The sequence below is a fragment of the Sceloporus undulatus genome, chromosome 6, assembly GCF_019175285.1.
Source record: "Sceloporus undulatus isolate JIND9_A2432 ecotype Alabama chromosome 6, SceUnd_v1.1, whole genome shotgun sequence".
Classification (NCBI taxonomy): Eukaryota; Metazoa; Chordata; class Lepidosauria; order Squamata; family Phrynosomatidae; genus Sceloporus; species Sceloporus undulatus.
In genome coordinates this window covers 149,314,406-149,329,835 of record NC_056527.1, presented here as the reverse complement: position 1 = coordinate 149,329,835, position 15,430 = coordinate 149,314,406, and the positions used below count along the sequence as shown (strand labels likewise).

General features: G+C 43.6%; 2 protein-coding genes across 6 annotated transcripts in view; both read right to left on the bottom strand.

The window, feature by feature from the left end:
• Positions 1-5,337, bottom strand: part of APBA2 (amyloid beta precursor protein binding family A member 2) — an 84,078-nt gene extending 78,741 nt beyond the window's left edge. For all 3 annotated transcript variants that reach the window (XR_006104718.1, XM_042475981.1, XM_042475982.1), the window contains exon 1: positions 5,060-5,337. The gene's annotated coding sequence lies outside the window, so the exon portion shown is untranslated. The remainder of the gene's footprint in view (positions 1-5,059) is intronic.
• A 5,211-nt stretch (positions 5,338-10,548) lies between these two features.
• MCEE (methylmalonyl-CoA epimerase) overlaps positions 10,549-15,430 on the bottom strand; it is a 5,532-nt gene continuing 650 nt past the window's right edge. Inside the window, exons 2-4 of one of the 3 annotated variants that reach the window (XM_042471028.1) lie at positions 14,229-14,401; positions 11,937-12,277; positions 10,549-11,168 (exon numbers count right to left, since the gene is read on the bottom strand). In XM_042471028.1, coding sequence (XP_042326962.1) covers positions 11,016-11,168; positions 11,937-12,263 — 480 coding nt within the window. In that variant the 5' untranslated portion in view covers positions 12,264-12,277; positions 14,229-14,401 and the 3' untranslated portion in view covers positions 10,549-11,015. Of the gene's footprint in view, positions 11,169-11,936; positions 12,278-14,228; positions 14,635-15,430 lie in introns of those variants that run through there. The other 2 variants (XM_042471027.1, XM_042471026.1) reach the window with 2 other exon arrangements.

Here is a 15,430-nt window from a genome sequence, read left to right as displayed (position 1 = left end):
GAGGAGCTACAAATGCACTAAAAGAAAAATCTCCAGGTCCCCTTGCACAACTCTATGGTTAACTTCCAGCAGAATTGCGCCGGAGGACCAAGAGATTCCTAGAGAGAACGTATGAATCAAATCCACAAATAATCAAACCCGCAAAAGTTGAAGCCGCAAAGCCGTAAATCCTCCTTCCTTGAAGGCCCCTGGATGTGACACCATCCCTTTATAGCTTCATCTCACAACGATCCTGCAAGGTAGATGAAAGCTCAAAATGATATCAGCAGTCCCACGATAACCTTGTGCATTTCATTGCAGGGTGGAGCTTTGAATCCAGTTATGGCTGAATCAGAGGATGACACGAATAAAAAGGACATTGTTTTGAGATGGGGGTCCATAAGCACATTATGGAGACAAGGAGGAAGTGACCGAAGAGCAGTGTAGTGGGAGGCACATGGCTCTCTGAAGTCAAAGAGCTGTCTGGTCTACTCTTTTGCAAGGAGAAAAATCCACAGCTAAAACACCCTGAGAGGTGGCCATCAAACTTTGCAATGAAGGAGAGTCCACCTTTGTCTGATCCAGTCCATTCCACTATCAAGCAGGTCTTACCATCAGGAAGGTCTTCTTAATGTTTTGTCAGAATCTCCTTTCTTGTACCTGACCCTCACTGGCAGTTTCCAGTGAAATGGCCCAGCTTCATGCCTGTTTCCAAGTACATCCTCATAGAATCATAGGTGCTTATCACACAAAGGAGATCGGGAGTTTATCCCGGGAAAATCACGCAATTACACAAAATGATTTCACACGACGTCGCACAAAACCCACCATTAAAGTGGTCACAAAGAAGCGTTCACGCGCACCTTTTTTACTTGCAGAATTTCAGCAACAATGCATTTCCAATTATCACTTTATTTGCATACAGTGGTACCTCGGGATATGAAATGCGCGGGTTACGAAATTTCCGGGATACGAAAAAGTTGGATTGGCAAAAACTGTTTCGGGTTACGAAATATTTTTCGGGTTACGAAATTCATTTCGGCGCGAAATTCAAATGCTATAGGCTTCCAGCGCTAACGGAAAGCTATTTCGGGTTACGAAATTTTCGCGTTACGAAGGGAATGGCGGAACGAATTAATTTCGTAACCCGAGGCACCACTGTAATTGCGTATGATAATCATTCGCGCAATTACCTACCATTTCCGCTTTATTTGCAGGATGCTTTAAATGTGCTTTAATCTCTCTTTAACGCCAAAATTAGCCCCAGTGTGTTAGACTCCATTGAGCTGGAAGAGACCTCAAGAAGGGCCATGCAGTCCAACCCTCTGCCATGCAAGAATTCACAATCAAAGCATCCGAAGAGATGGCCATCCAGCCTCTGTTTAAAGACCTCCAAAGAAGGAGAATCCATCACTCTCCAAAGGAGTATATTCCACTGTTGAACAGATCTTATTATCAGGATGCTCTTCCTAATGTTGAGATGGAATCTCTTTTCTCGTTCCTTTCTATGACCTTGCAGTGAACAACACCAATGCAAGACTCAAGGCGTTTCTGATCTCAAATATTTTCCAAAGCCAGTCCTCCTTCAGAACCTACTGACCTTCTCTTCCCATTTCCCCTCAAGTCTAACAAAACCCATCTTCCCCCAACCGCCATGCACAAGAGGTCCCCAGGAGCTAAGCATGAGACATACAGTGGCCACAGGATATGGCATGGCTGGCATGCCATTTCTAACGGTCCTGCTTATAAGATCAGATAGATCCCTGCAGAATTCAGCTTTCTTATGTAGGTTGAGTCCTACATAATTCCTTATCTGGAATTCCCAAATACTCCAGAATTGTCTACACAGATGGCTGAGACAGTGACAACTTTGCTTTCTGATGGTTCAGTATACATAAACTTTGGAGTTCATCACACTGGGGCTAATTGCAGCATTGAAGAGAGATTAAAGCGCATTGAAAGCATCCCGCAAATAAAGCGAAAGTGGCAAGTAATTGCACAAATGATTATCACATGCAACGGCGCAAATAATGTGATATCAGGAATGTATTGTCACTGAAATCCCTAAAATAAAAATGCGTGTTAATTCTTTGTGACCACTTTAAACAACTGGTTTTGTGTGACGTCGTGTGAAATCGTTTCCCGTAACTACGCGATTTTTCCAGGATATTCACGGGATAAACTCCCAAACGCCTTTGTGGGATAAATTCCTTTGTTTCATGCACAAAAGTATTTAAAATATTGTGTGTAAAATTACCTCCAGGCTATGTGCATAAGGTGTATGCAAAATACAAATGGATGTCATGTTCAGACTTGGGTCTCATCTCCAAGACAGCGCATTATGTATACACAAATATTGCAAAATCTGGGGGCGAAATATCCAAAATCCCAAAACACTTCTTCCCCCAAGCATTTTGGATAAGGGAGACTCAACTTGTAATCTCCAAGTGTGGGGGACAGATAGATAGATAGATCGGCCCTTAATGAAGCATCCATTTTCATGGAGGCCAAATCAATCCTCCCCACAAAGGAAGCATCCATCCCTTGACATGCAAATACATCAATAGCAGACTCATTTCTGTGTTACAAATGCCAGAAGGTACAGGAACACCAACCCACATCATTCCATGCGCCTACAATACAACCTGCTAGTATTTCAAGTATTCCATTTTCCCCAGTTTGAAATTTAGCACAGGATTGGGAGGGAGGCAACTGATTTTCTTCCTGCCACAGTGGCAACGTTTGCAATATATCCCCTAGCAAATATATAAGCTATCAGCTAAGGAACAGCGATGTGGGGGAAACATAGGTAAAAGAAGAAAGGAGAAAAGCATGTTATAATTTGTCACGCTGTTTACCCCCAGAAAAACGAAGCGGAGAATTTTTAATTGAGTATCTTCTCCCTCCAGACCTCATTACGACGGGGAAGAAATTGCTGGATCAAAAGCTTCGATTCAGCCGCTACACTAGAGGCATGATTTCGGAAGAAGTAGAAAAGACTAGGACGAAAATGCTAAAACTCTTGACAGAAAGAGGAAAGGGGGAGATAGAAATTCAATCTTGAATTTTCCTGCTTTTTTTCCCTTTTCCTTTTCCAGCTTCCCAATTCCGGTTCAACAAATCCACTACAAAGAGATGGCCAAGGTCAGAAGAAACACACACGAATACTGAGTCTGAAATGGGCACAGAGCAAATTTGGGGAAAGGGTTTAGCATGGGTATCATCATATGCCATATCTGCAGATCCTGGGCACCGGGCCAATGGCAGGCCTCCCAGAAAGACAGCTAGGATAAGGCTGGTTGGGCACCCAATGGTTAGTATGCACCTGAGCTCTCTCTGTGCCATCCATCTGCTCACCTTCTAGAGATGCCACCGCAAACGCCAGGGCCGAGATAACATTGCACATGCATTTTTGGTTAAAGAAACTAACCCAACCCTTGGTGCACTAAAATCTAGGTTGGAAGGTGCGCTGCAGGAATGGCAGCCAAAGGCAGGTCAAGCCGGAACAAAGCCAAAAAGAGACTGCGGTTTTTGAAGGCAGGTTGGGTTCTTCTCACCTCTTTCTTGGCTGGAGACCATTCCTAGCAGGCAGCAACAGAAAGACTAGCAGCACATCTCTTTCTCAGACAGTCAGCTTTTCTCTCCCTCTTTCTCTGCAGCTTCCACAATAGCAGGCAATAGAGAAAGAGATGGCAGGGTTGTGCCAGGCAGAGAAAAATCTCCCAGCCTTTGGCCTCCATGCAAAGCAGGCACAGAAGGGTGCCCCAAAGCTCCCTTATTCAGCCCCCCTCCAGCCCCAAACCATAGCAACAGACAGGCCAAGCCAAAAGAGAGGAATGAGGAAGGAGGAGACCACCATCTCCTTGTCCTTCCTATTCACAAGTGGGCATGAAGCAACACATACACATACACACACAAATGTGTGGGTGTGATCTAGAAACAAACAAGCAGCACTTCTGACAAGTTGGCTCTGGATGCCAGAGGATGCACTCAATCCCTGGAAACAGCCATGCAGCATTCAATGTGCCTTATTATCATTTTAGTTGCAATTCTATCTCTTGCGCCAATGGATTTAGGAATGATGGCACTGGCAGCCAAGAGGCTTTTGCTTCTCAAGTTGCCTTCCAGCATGATATATGTATGTACAGTTCCCTCCACCATCAAGGCCAGGCTTTTCAGTGGAAGAGAGGGGGTTAAACAGGGATGGGAAGGAATGAAGACCTGCCAGGTTTCTCTCTCTCTCTCTAAACCACCCACAGAAGGCACCTTATTCTTTTTTCCTCTCCCCTTCCTCCTCCCTCTTTGCTCCACATCACTTTCTTCCTTCCCCCTTGGATACCTTCTCCCTATCCACAGCTTTCCAAATCTGGGATCTCAGCATGGCCAAAAAAGGGCTAGGCAGGACTTTCTCCCCCCAAATGCAACATTTCCCCCAACCCTTCTCCATCATGTTGCTGGGGAAAGGAGGTGGAATGGCAGCAGCCAAGGCAAGAAAGGGAGGGCAGGGGAGAGAAGCTGCCTTTCTTTCACAGACACACAAATACACACAAATGGTAACCTGGGATGCAGCACCCTGGGGGGAAACTGCATTGCAATGGAAGAAGTTTGGGGAGGGGGGCACTAAAGAGAAAAAGAGAGAGAGAGTTTCTTACATAGTCTTCCCTGGTTGACAGCAGCAAAGATCCCCCAGATGCATGGGTTGGGGGTTTTGTGTTGCATCTTTGCAGCTCAGGATCCTATCCCCACCCCAATGCAAAAGAAGGGGTGACTGCATCCCATTAATACACACACACACAGCATGGATGTGTTGCAAACAACCACCTCCAGCCCTTTGCAAACCTTGCAAGCTTGCACACCCATGGGCTGAATTCTCCATCTTCCCCATATCTCTTTCCCCCCAAAGAGACAGACCCCTTTGCAAAGGGGCTGCCCACACACAGACACACCCCTGAGGATGCTTGGGGAAAAGGACAAAAATACAGCTTGTCAAGGGAGCTCCCCGCCCAGACAAGGAAAAAGCACACACCTCCTTAAGGGCTTTGTCTCCATCCCTTCTTCCCACCCTTCCCCATCCTCTTACCTGGCCAGAGCAATGCTGGGATGGAGATGGAGATTTGGGGGGGGGGTTCCTTCTCTGCCTTCCTCCTCCTTTGCCTCCTCCTCCTCCTCTTCCTCCTCTAAAGGAGCAGAGGGGCAACCTGGCTCTCCTCCTTTGCTGTCGGCCAGGACAAGGAGAAGGGAGGAGGAGGGGGGGAAGAGAAAGAAGGAGGAGGAGGAGAAAAGCAGCAGCTGCAGCAGCAGCAGCCTGGCTCCCTTTTGTGTGCCTTGCAAAGGCTGCTGCTTGTGCTGCTTCTGCTGCTGCAGCCTCTGAGACTGCTAATTAGGAAGGAAGCAGCAGCAAGAGCAGCCAAGCAGCCAGGGATCCCAGCGCCCTGGAACCTGGATGAGGCTCAGCCACATCTGGAGGGTGGCCTGGGCTCCCAGGGACAGGAATCATTCACCTCTCAGGGCTCCCAGGCAGTGAACTCCATGTCCAATTGCCCTATGGCCACCCCATCAATGAGGGACCTCCAGGTCCCCCTGTTCTCAAGATCCAGGTCTTGCAATCTCAGGTGGCTTCCTTGATTGGACCCATCCATCTAGAAGGTGGTCCTCCTCTTTTTCTCCTCCCACCTGACCTATGGGCACCCATCAGTGAGGGACCTCCAGGTACCCCTGTCCTCAAGATCCAGGTCTTGCAATCTCAGGTGGCTTCCTTAATTGGACCCATCCATCTAGAAGGTGGTCCTCCTCCCACCTGACCTATGGCCACCCCAGGAATGAGGGACCTACAGGTCACTCTGTCCTCAGGACCTCCACTCTGTCAGACTGAGGATCCACCCATCTATAAGATGAGCCCTCCTTTCCTCCCCCTTCCACCTTTCCAGGGGCATTACTAGGGACTTATGGCCACCCCATGAATGAGGGACCTCCAGGTCACCCTGACATCAATACAGTCAGCCCTCCTTATCCACAGATTTTTATCCAGGGATTCACGCACCCGCAGCTCAAAAATACCTTTAAAACACACAAATTCCCATAGGCAATCCTTGATATTCCCCCTTTTATGTAAGGGACACCATTTTGCAATGCCATTATATTTAATGAGTCTTGCACATCCACAGATTATTGTATCCACGGTGGGGTCCTGGAACCAAACCTCAGCGGATACCAAGGGCCCACTGTACTCAGGTCTTGCAAACTCAGGGCCAGTGGCTTCCTTGATTGAACCCATCCATCTATAGTCTTCATTCCCTCCTGCCGTTCACCTTACCAAGGACATCACTAGGGACTTATGGCCATCCCATGAATAAGGGACCTCCATGTCACCCTGGGTCCTGATTCCCCAAACAGATACACAGGCTGGCCGGGGGGGGACAGGGGGGACCATCTACTAATAATGCAGGCAGGGGCAGTGAATTATAAGAAGCTAGAAAGCATCCTTGCCTGTGGGAGTCTGTTAAGAGACAGGTGTTGGTCAAGCAGTCCAAATCAACGGAGGCAACAGGAATCGAGGTCAACATGGTCCAAGGGTCAAAGAAGCCAGGAGGTCTGAAGTAGGAAATGCAGAAGTCTGGAAACAGATACCAGGGAGAGGAATTCTGGCCAGGAAACAAAGTTGCTTCCAGCCATTGCCTTACCCAAACTCAGCTCTTCAATAGCCTGACCCCAGCTGTTTCTAATCAAAGCTTCCTGCTTGGTTCTATCCTTTGCTGGAGCCTTTTTAATGGAGGCCTTAAGGCCCCAGCTGTGTCCTCTTCCTCATCAGCTGCAGGTGAGCCTTGCCCTGGTTCTGCTGGCTGAGGCTCTTCAGCAAGGAGGGCTTGGCTAGGGCTTCTCTGCAACTGGGAGCACTGCAGGCTGTTCCCTCTCTGCAAGACTTCCCTGGGTCCCTTCCTCAGACTCTTCCTCCAAGTCCCAGTCCTGCAGTTCCTGGCCCATGACACCTTGTCCTCAATGCTCAGGTCTTGCAAACTCAAGACAGAAGCTTCCTTGATTGAATCCGTCCATCTATAAGGTGGCCTTCCTCCTTTCCACTTTACTAGGGGCATCACTAGGGGTCCTATGACCATCCCATGAATGATGGATCTCCATGTCACCTTGTCCTCAACACTCAGGTCTTGTAAGCTCAGGGCCAGTGGTTTTCTTGATTGAACTCATCCATTTATAAAGCGGTCTTCCTCCTTTCCACATTACCAGGGATATCACTAGGGACTTATGGCCATCCCATGAACGAGGGACCTCCGTGTCATCCTGTCCTCAACACTCAGTTCTTGCAAACTCAAGACAATAGCTTCCTTGACTGAACCCGTCCATCCGTAAGGTGGTCTTTCTCCTTTCCTCTTTTCTTCCACCTCACCAAGGATATCACAATTGTTGTCGTCAAGCTGAACTATTTCAATGTCTTCATCGTCTACTTTAAAATTATTTAAATAATCCGCAGTCATTACTATTCTTTTCGTAACACTCAACTGTAAACTTGCCTTTGCACTTTCTTCCTTGACTTTCTTCTGAAATTGTTCCAAGTCTTTGCTCTTTTCTGCTAATAGTAAGGTGCCATCTGCATATCTTAAATTGTGGATATTACTTCCTCCAATTTTTACACCTCCAAATCTAATCCTGCTTTACCTAATATATGTTCAGCATATAAGTTAAACAGATATCTGTCCAGGTGCTTATTCTCCTTCTCAACAATATATATGTCTGCCATTAATGGTTTAACGCCACGAAGAAATTTTTATCCAGGTTCCTTTTGCAATTAATATTTATTTGGGTCATTAATAGTTTTATCGCCATTAATAGCTTTTATTAATACATCCTATTGCTGTTAGTGTCTGCTTTTGTTACCAGTGGTTTTATTGCCATTAAACGGATTTTATTACTATACCTTATTCCCATTAGTTTTCATCTAGCCATTAATTATTGCATTGTCATTAATAGTTTTTGATATATCTTACTGCTATGAATATCTGCTTCTGCTATTAGTGGATTTATTGCCATTGATAGATTTTATTGTAAGACACAGGTGGATATACCTTATTTCTGTTAATATATATATTTTACATTGATAGTTCTATTGCCATTAAGCACAATCTTCCTCTTTTTCCTTGTTCATATTCCACCTTTTCCCCAACATTGGGAATCAAGGTGACAATACATATATCATTAATATAATAAGTCATATTTGTATTACCATGAATATGTCCTAAATCCAATTGCTGGTCCCAAATAGAAGTGTTGGTCCAATCTACTTTGCAGAAATAATCCAATTTGAGACCACTTTAATTGCTTTGGCTTAATGCTAGGGAATTCTGGAAACTGTAGTTTCATGAGACATTTAGCCTTCTCTGACAGAGAGCTCTGGTCCTACAATAAACTACAATTCCCAGGATTCCCTAGCACTGAGCCAAGGCAGTTAAAGCAGTGTCAAACTGGATTATTTCTGCAGTGTAGATTGGACCTAGGAGTCATTTGATGCTCATTTAGATGGCTTATGAAACAAAGGACCCACCTTTGATCATGCTTTTTTTCTTAACTTGGGTCATTTATATATTAGGTTATTTATTTATTAAGTTAGGGAATGGAAGACGAAGTTTAGCCCCTGCTTCCATTTTTCAAGTAAGACTTCAGATTTATTCCTGTTTTTGAAAGGTTTCTGCATTTGTTATTCTGTGCCGGAGCATATCGTTGCAAAAAAATCATTCCCATTTTCTTTTGTAAAGGCTGGAGGGAATGGTGTTGAAATATTTCCCAGCTTTATTTGCAATCAGTTCTTTCTTAAAGTCTTGTCTTCCATTATCAGACTAATAATTACATATATATATATATATATATATATATATATATATATATTACAATGGGAAGGGGCAAAATCTGAGTTTTTAGCAAAAGTAGCATCCATTTACAACATCAGGTCTTAATGAAGTCTCCTACAGCTTGCGGGTTATTGCGTGTCTTTTTACACATTATGCATCGCAGGTGATGAATTATTCAGCTTTGACTGAAGGTAAATTTACAGCTGAAATCAAAGTTTACTTTGTCGCTTGGCAAACTGCGGTATAAAATGTGCGAATTTAATGCACTCTTAATTAAGGGTGCTATTAAGGAGGCGTTTGACGCTCCCCTTAAGCAAAAGCATAAAAGCATAAGACGAACTGGAATATTTTATCATAAACTTTATAGTCCATTAAAACACAGATAATGGGGTGGAAAGGGATTTGGAGGTGCCATGCTCAGCCGCTAGGGCCATGTGCCATTTCTGACTGCAGAGGCTTACTTATTTTTAAATTATTTACCTGCCGCTGCACATGAAATATTTTATAGCTGTTTGCAAATTGTCAGAAAACCCACTTCATTGAAAATGTAAAAGAAGGTGAGCATACACGGCAAAATTGCCAGAAAATGTGGAACACGTGGCGACCAATGCGACTTTTCGGACACAAAAACTTGCAATGCTGTTTTTCGGCTCTCTGCGGAAAACCAGAAATGGAGCTATAAATCACAAAATCTACAAAACTGAGAGAATGATAGGGAAAGTATTAGCAACAGTTCCAAAGTTTTGGGGAGACTCATCTCTGAATAAATAAAGACTAAAGGTATTTACAGAAGGTTTCTGCAACCTCTTACCTTCCGGGTTTGTTGGGACTGCAACTCCCATCATCTCCAGCCACTGTCCACAAGCTGAAGAAAAGCTGATTTAGGCTACATTCACACTGCAAAGATAATCTAGGTTGACACCAATTTAACCGCCATGGCTCAATGCTATGGACATATATTTTGTGAGACATTTGTGAGAATTAATGCAGTTTGACACTGCTTTAATTGTCATGGATCCATTCTATGGGATTTGTAGTTTGTTGTGGCCCCAGAGCTCTCTGACAATGAAGGCTAAACATCTCACAACACTTTCAATCCCAGGATTCCATTGCATTGAGCCATGGCAGTTAAAGTGGTGACAAACTACATTAATTCTGCAGTGACCTTAAATGAAATCCACCATAAGTTGACTTGAAGGCACATACTTACATATTTTAAATAGCACCAAAAGAAGAGCTTTATTGACAGCGATTGTTATGGAAAGGAAAAAGAAATTGCTTAGTATTAATAGAGGCCTATAGACAAACACCGGAATCATATCACTTAGGTAACTGGAAAGCAGTCAGAAATGGTGAATGCAGAAAAGAAGACGATTCCCCAAGGAAGATTGGAAGAGTTCCTTAAACAAAAAGATCAGACTCCTCCTTTTCCTTTCCCCTTTTTTTCGCTTGCAAATGTAAAACAGACTGACGGAGGATGACCTAGACATCTGTCAAATGGATGCAAAATTATGCCTAGGAGTTGTGAGTCAACTGTGTTCAATGCAAGCACCGATTTGTTATTATATTATATATAAAAATAACAAACTAATTTGTGTGTGTGTATATAATTAACAAATTAGTTTGGCATTTTCAAGCAACTTAAAGGCATCTTCCCAAACTAATACCTAATCAATACCGAAGAAGAAGAGGAAGAAGAAGAAGAATCTGAATCTTCGAGTCTTTCTTTTTTTAATTGCAAATGACGTTGTCAGTAACGCTGTTACATCCTGAAAAATTAAAATAAAAATCTTAAATAACCAGGAAATCAAAGTAATGATTTATGATGTGATCCTATGCGCTTTTTGTTGTATCTAGTCAGACCTCAGCTTTGTATTCAGAGAGAAAGAAAAGAGTGATCAGTGAACAGAAATATTAAAAGGCTACTTCCATTTTTTACCAGTTTTCAGTTGCTCTGAATGAACAATATTCTGTACCAATCGGAGGCAATCGCAGGATATAGGGGAGATTTAGGATTCATGTGGGACCCAGTGTTATACAGTGAGTCGACACACAGACAAGCCCCATTGATTCAACTCGAGAGGGACTATCAATAGGATTTAGGTCAATCCGTGTCCCCAGATCTCTGCCACAAACCCAGCAGAGCTGGGCGTTGATTGTTCCCACCATTAGGGCCGCTGCTTAGGCTTGTTCAAGCTCCACCAGGACTCCATCGCAGTCTTTTGGGTGGAGAAAAACCACTGGCTTCCCATGGGCACCAATCCTTGGCTCTTCGCTCAACACCCGGATCTTCTTCTCCTTCAGTTCCGCCATGGCGTCTGTAATATTGTCCACCTCGAAAAGAAAATGCAAGCGAGTGGCATTAAACTACAGGAAAAGGAGAACGAACGAACGAAAGAAAGAGGCAGCGGAAGAATCTAGCACAAGGATGAGCAAAGCTCTGCCTGAGGGACACCTGTGACCCTTGGGACCCCAAAGTGCAAGCTCTGAACCCAATCCCCTGATTTAGGGGTGCTTTTTGTCCCAGAACTCTTCCAGAACATGGCTACGTCACCCGAAAAAACCACAAAATATTATGGATGCCAGCTATGAAAGCCTTTGACTTCACAATGATATATGTCCCTCACAACTCCACAAATCAAACTCCAAAGACAAATTGTGGTATAGGGTAGGAAGGCAGGGTTAAGGAGGAACGCAGAAGAGTGCATGCTGGACCATCAATGTTGCAAAAAGCCTCAGTTGCGCTACTGAAAATCAATGTTTCCGTTCTCTTGCAACTGGGGCAAGAATATGGAGAGACCGAGGCTCATGTGATAAAGTCCTAAGACTCCAGTTATTATTAGTATTATTATTATGTTTATTTGTATAGCACCATAGGCTTTACACAGCGCTTTACCTGCCACCCCTCGCAGCTTTACGCGTATGCTCAAAGCTGTGTATAACGCAAGTGCACTGTACTTAAAGAAAATCTGTTCCTTCCAGCAACGCCAAGGCTGCAGTTGCTTTCTCCCCTAGGCACCATATGTCCATCTTTTATTTTTCCAGAGACATTGCAAATTAGGAATATTATGCAATGCAATGCAAACGGAGGCTTGCCCGTACCTCAATGCAGATATGGTGCATCCCGCCAGCCTTGTTTTTCTGCAGGAACCCAGCGATTGGACTCTTCTCTCCCAGCGGATGCAGAAGCTCCAGTTTTGTGTTGCCCAGTTCCACAAAGACGGTGTAGACGCCATGTTCGGGTAGGGGCACAGCGTCGCTCACTCGAGCGCCTAAAATGTCCCGGTACAAAGATGTCGCTTTCTCCAAATCGGGGACCGCGATCGCCACGTGGTTGAGCCGGCCCAGTTTCCATGCAGGAGGTGCAGTCTTTTGGGATGCAGTGGCAGAAACGGACAACGTTCTTGCTGTCGGACCAATTTTTTGCATCCAGGGGAGGAGCCCTGGAGGGAAATAAAATTCGGGGTGGAAAGAATATACAAAAACATTTGAAAAATGGTTGAGAATTGGAGTGTCAAGGAATCCTGTTGAGAGAAGAATATTGGACTGGTGAGAATCTTTGCAATTCAGGACTTATTCTGCACCAATTTCACAGAAAACAGTACCTTATTTATAAAGCATTACTTTCTGTGCAGGAAATGCTGTTTTCTGTGCAAATGAATTGTACACATTTTGGGTAGAATAGGTCCTGAACTGCAAACAGTCTTTTAAAACTGCACAGTTTTCAAAGACTTTCTTACCACTAGAAGAAAACGGATAAAATTGCTTCCTTTCAGAAGAAAGTTAGCCAAAAATCACATCATTAAATGAAAATGAATAGGAACCATTTATAGTCCCTTTGCCTTAAACAAGCACCAAATCAATGTGCCCCTTTCTATGTCAATACATTCAAATTATATGAATATGTATCATATGAATAATATGAATGCATTTTTTTGGAATATCTCCAAAATCATAAGGGAGCTGGTGCTGTGTGACAGCTAACAGTGCAATCCTATAGACATCTCTACTCAGAAGAAACAGTGCAATTCCATAGATATCTACTCAAAAGAAACAGTGCAATCCTATAGATATCTCCTCAAAAGAAACAGTACAATCCTATAGACATGTCTACTCAAAAGAAACAGTGCAATCCTATAGAGTTCAGAGGGACTGTCTCACAGATATCTGTGTACTAGTGTTGCCAGACAGCCAACCCAGGCTAATGGTTTGAGCATTGGACTATGACTCTGAATACCAGGGTTCGAATACCCGCTCATCCATAGGAACCTACTGGGTGACCATGAGCAAGTCACACAATCTCAGCCCCAGAAATCCCCATGATAGGGTTGCCTTAGAGTTGCCATAAACTGGAAATGACTTGAAGGCACACAGCGACAAACCGTATTTGAATTCATGTGACCGTCGCAAGTCAACGGGAGACTTGCAGGCAAAGCATGCTGGTGCCTCTCAAAAAGAATCCAGATCCCAGGATTATGTATGACGGAGCTGTGCCAGTTAAAGTGGTGTAAAACTGCATTGTTTTTACAGTGTAGATGCACTCTAGGAAAACAGAAAGCTGGATGTTATTCTGAATGTGACTTAGCAGTTTGAATGTTGGGCAATGACTCTGGAGACCAGGGTTCAAATCCCAGCTCAACAATGTAAACCCATTGGGTGACTTTGGCCAAGTCACACTCTCTTAGCCTCAAGGGAAGGCAATGGCAATACCCTTTTGAACAAATCTGGCCAAGAAAGCCTCATTTGATTCGTCTTAGGGTTGCCATAAGACAGAAGCGACTCAAAAGCACCCAACAACAACAACATAGTCAATTCTTATATATCCAATGTCTTACTACTTAAAACCATGTGTCCTATCTTTCCCCCAGCTGAGTCAAGGATGTGTACATAGCTCTATTTCCCCCTACTTTAGCCTCACAACAACCCTGCGAGGTTGATCAAAAAAGAGGGAAATACTGGTTCTGTAGGGCTTTAAATCTGGGTCTCCCAAATCCCAGCCCAATATCTGAACTGCAGAGATGGGAAAAGATTCAAGGAAAATATACAATGTGGAGGACAATCTTCACAAGGAGAGCTTGAAGGTATTGAGCAATGTTTAGCTTCACAAAACCTATCAACTATTTAGGACACAGACAGAACAAACAGGTGCTGTGTAAACATACCCTTTCGGTCCGGATTAGCTCCTGCCTTATATAATCGGCATTGATATAATTCTCTCCTCTCCAAGCATATTTTTGAAAGCTTCAGGCAAAAGATTAAGGGCATGCACAAATGCATTTAATTTTTTTAAAAGGGTAAACATGCAAGAAAAATACAGAGAGAATGGAGGAAATAAGGCCACTTATAATTCACACTGGGGCCAAAAATGACCATCTCCCTATCATCTGTCCGCACCTTTTAAAGAAATTCACCAGCGGCATAGACCCCAATGATAGATGATGAACGGCCGAACGTTCCCAAAAGCGAGAGACTTTGAACAATCCTCTTTTGCTTCTATTTATTACCCTTGTGCTGAAAATCCTGGCTTCTGTGAAACCTCTGCAGCGTTATAACAATCCATTTCTCCCCTGAAGGATGGGATTAAAACAGACACACACAAAGAACACAAACACACACAAAGCTGTATTCCAGGCACGTGGGAGCTGATCTTTCTGCCATTCAAACCCAGCATGGGAGCAACACAGGCTATTTGGGATGTAATCTTTAAAAAGGTTACTACTGGAATCCCAAAATACACCAAAATCCAAAATTGTCCATTGTGTTTCATGCACAAAATTATTAAAAATATGGTTTATAAAATTACCTTTAAACTATGTGTATAAGGTATATGTTGTTGTCGTACTATATCTATATCTATATGTTGCTGTTGTTGTACCATACACAGTATCTTATACAGGCTCCTTTATCCAGAATGCCAAAATACCCCCAATCCAAAAGTGTCTATATGGATGGCTGAGATAGTGACACCTTGGCTTTCTCACAATTCAATGTACACAAACTTTGTTTCATGCACAACACTATTAAAAATATGGTTTATCAAATTATTTTTAAACTATGTGTATAATGTGCAGAGAATCACTGGAGAATACTTGTCCATAGGGGAACATTGGAGATGTTTCCTATGTCGCCTATGGGCAAGTAGTCCCCAATGATTCCCTATGGGCAAGTATTGCTCTATGTTTCTTTATGGGAAAGTATTCCCCAATGTTTCCCTATGGGAAAGTAGTCCCCTATGATTCTCTATGGGCAAATGTACTACGTTTTCCTATGGGCAAGTATTCTCCAATGATTCTCTATGGGCAAATGTTCTATGTTTCCTTATGGACAAGTATTCCCCTATATTTCCCTATGGGCAAGTAGTCCCCTATGATACTCTATGGGCAAACATTCCCCAATGATTCCCTATGGGAAAGTATTTTCCAGTGATTCCCTATGGGAAACCATTCCTTTATGTTTCCTTATGGACAAGTATTCCCCTATATTTCCCTATGGGCAAGTAGTCCCCTATGATACTCTATGGGCAAACATTCCCCAATGATTCCCTATGGGAAAGTATTTTCCAGTGATTCCCTATGGGAAACCATTCCTTTATGTTT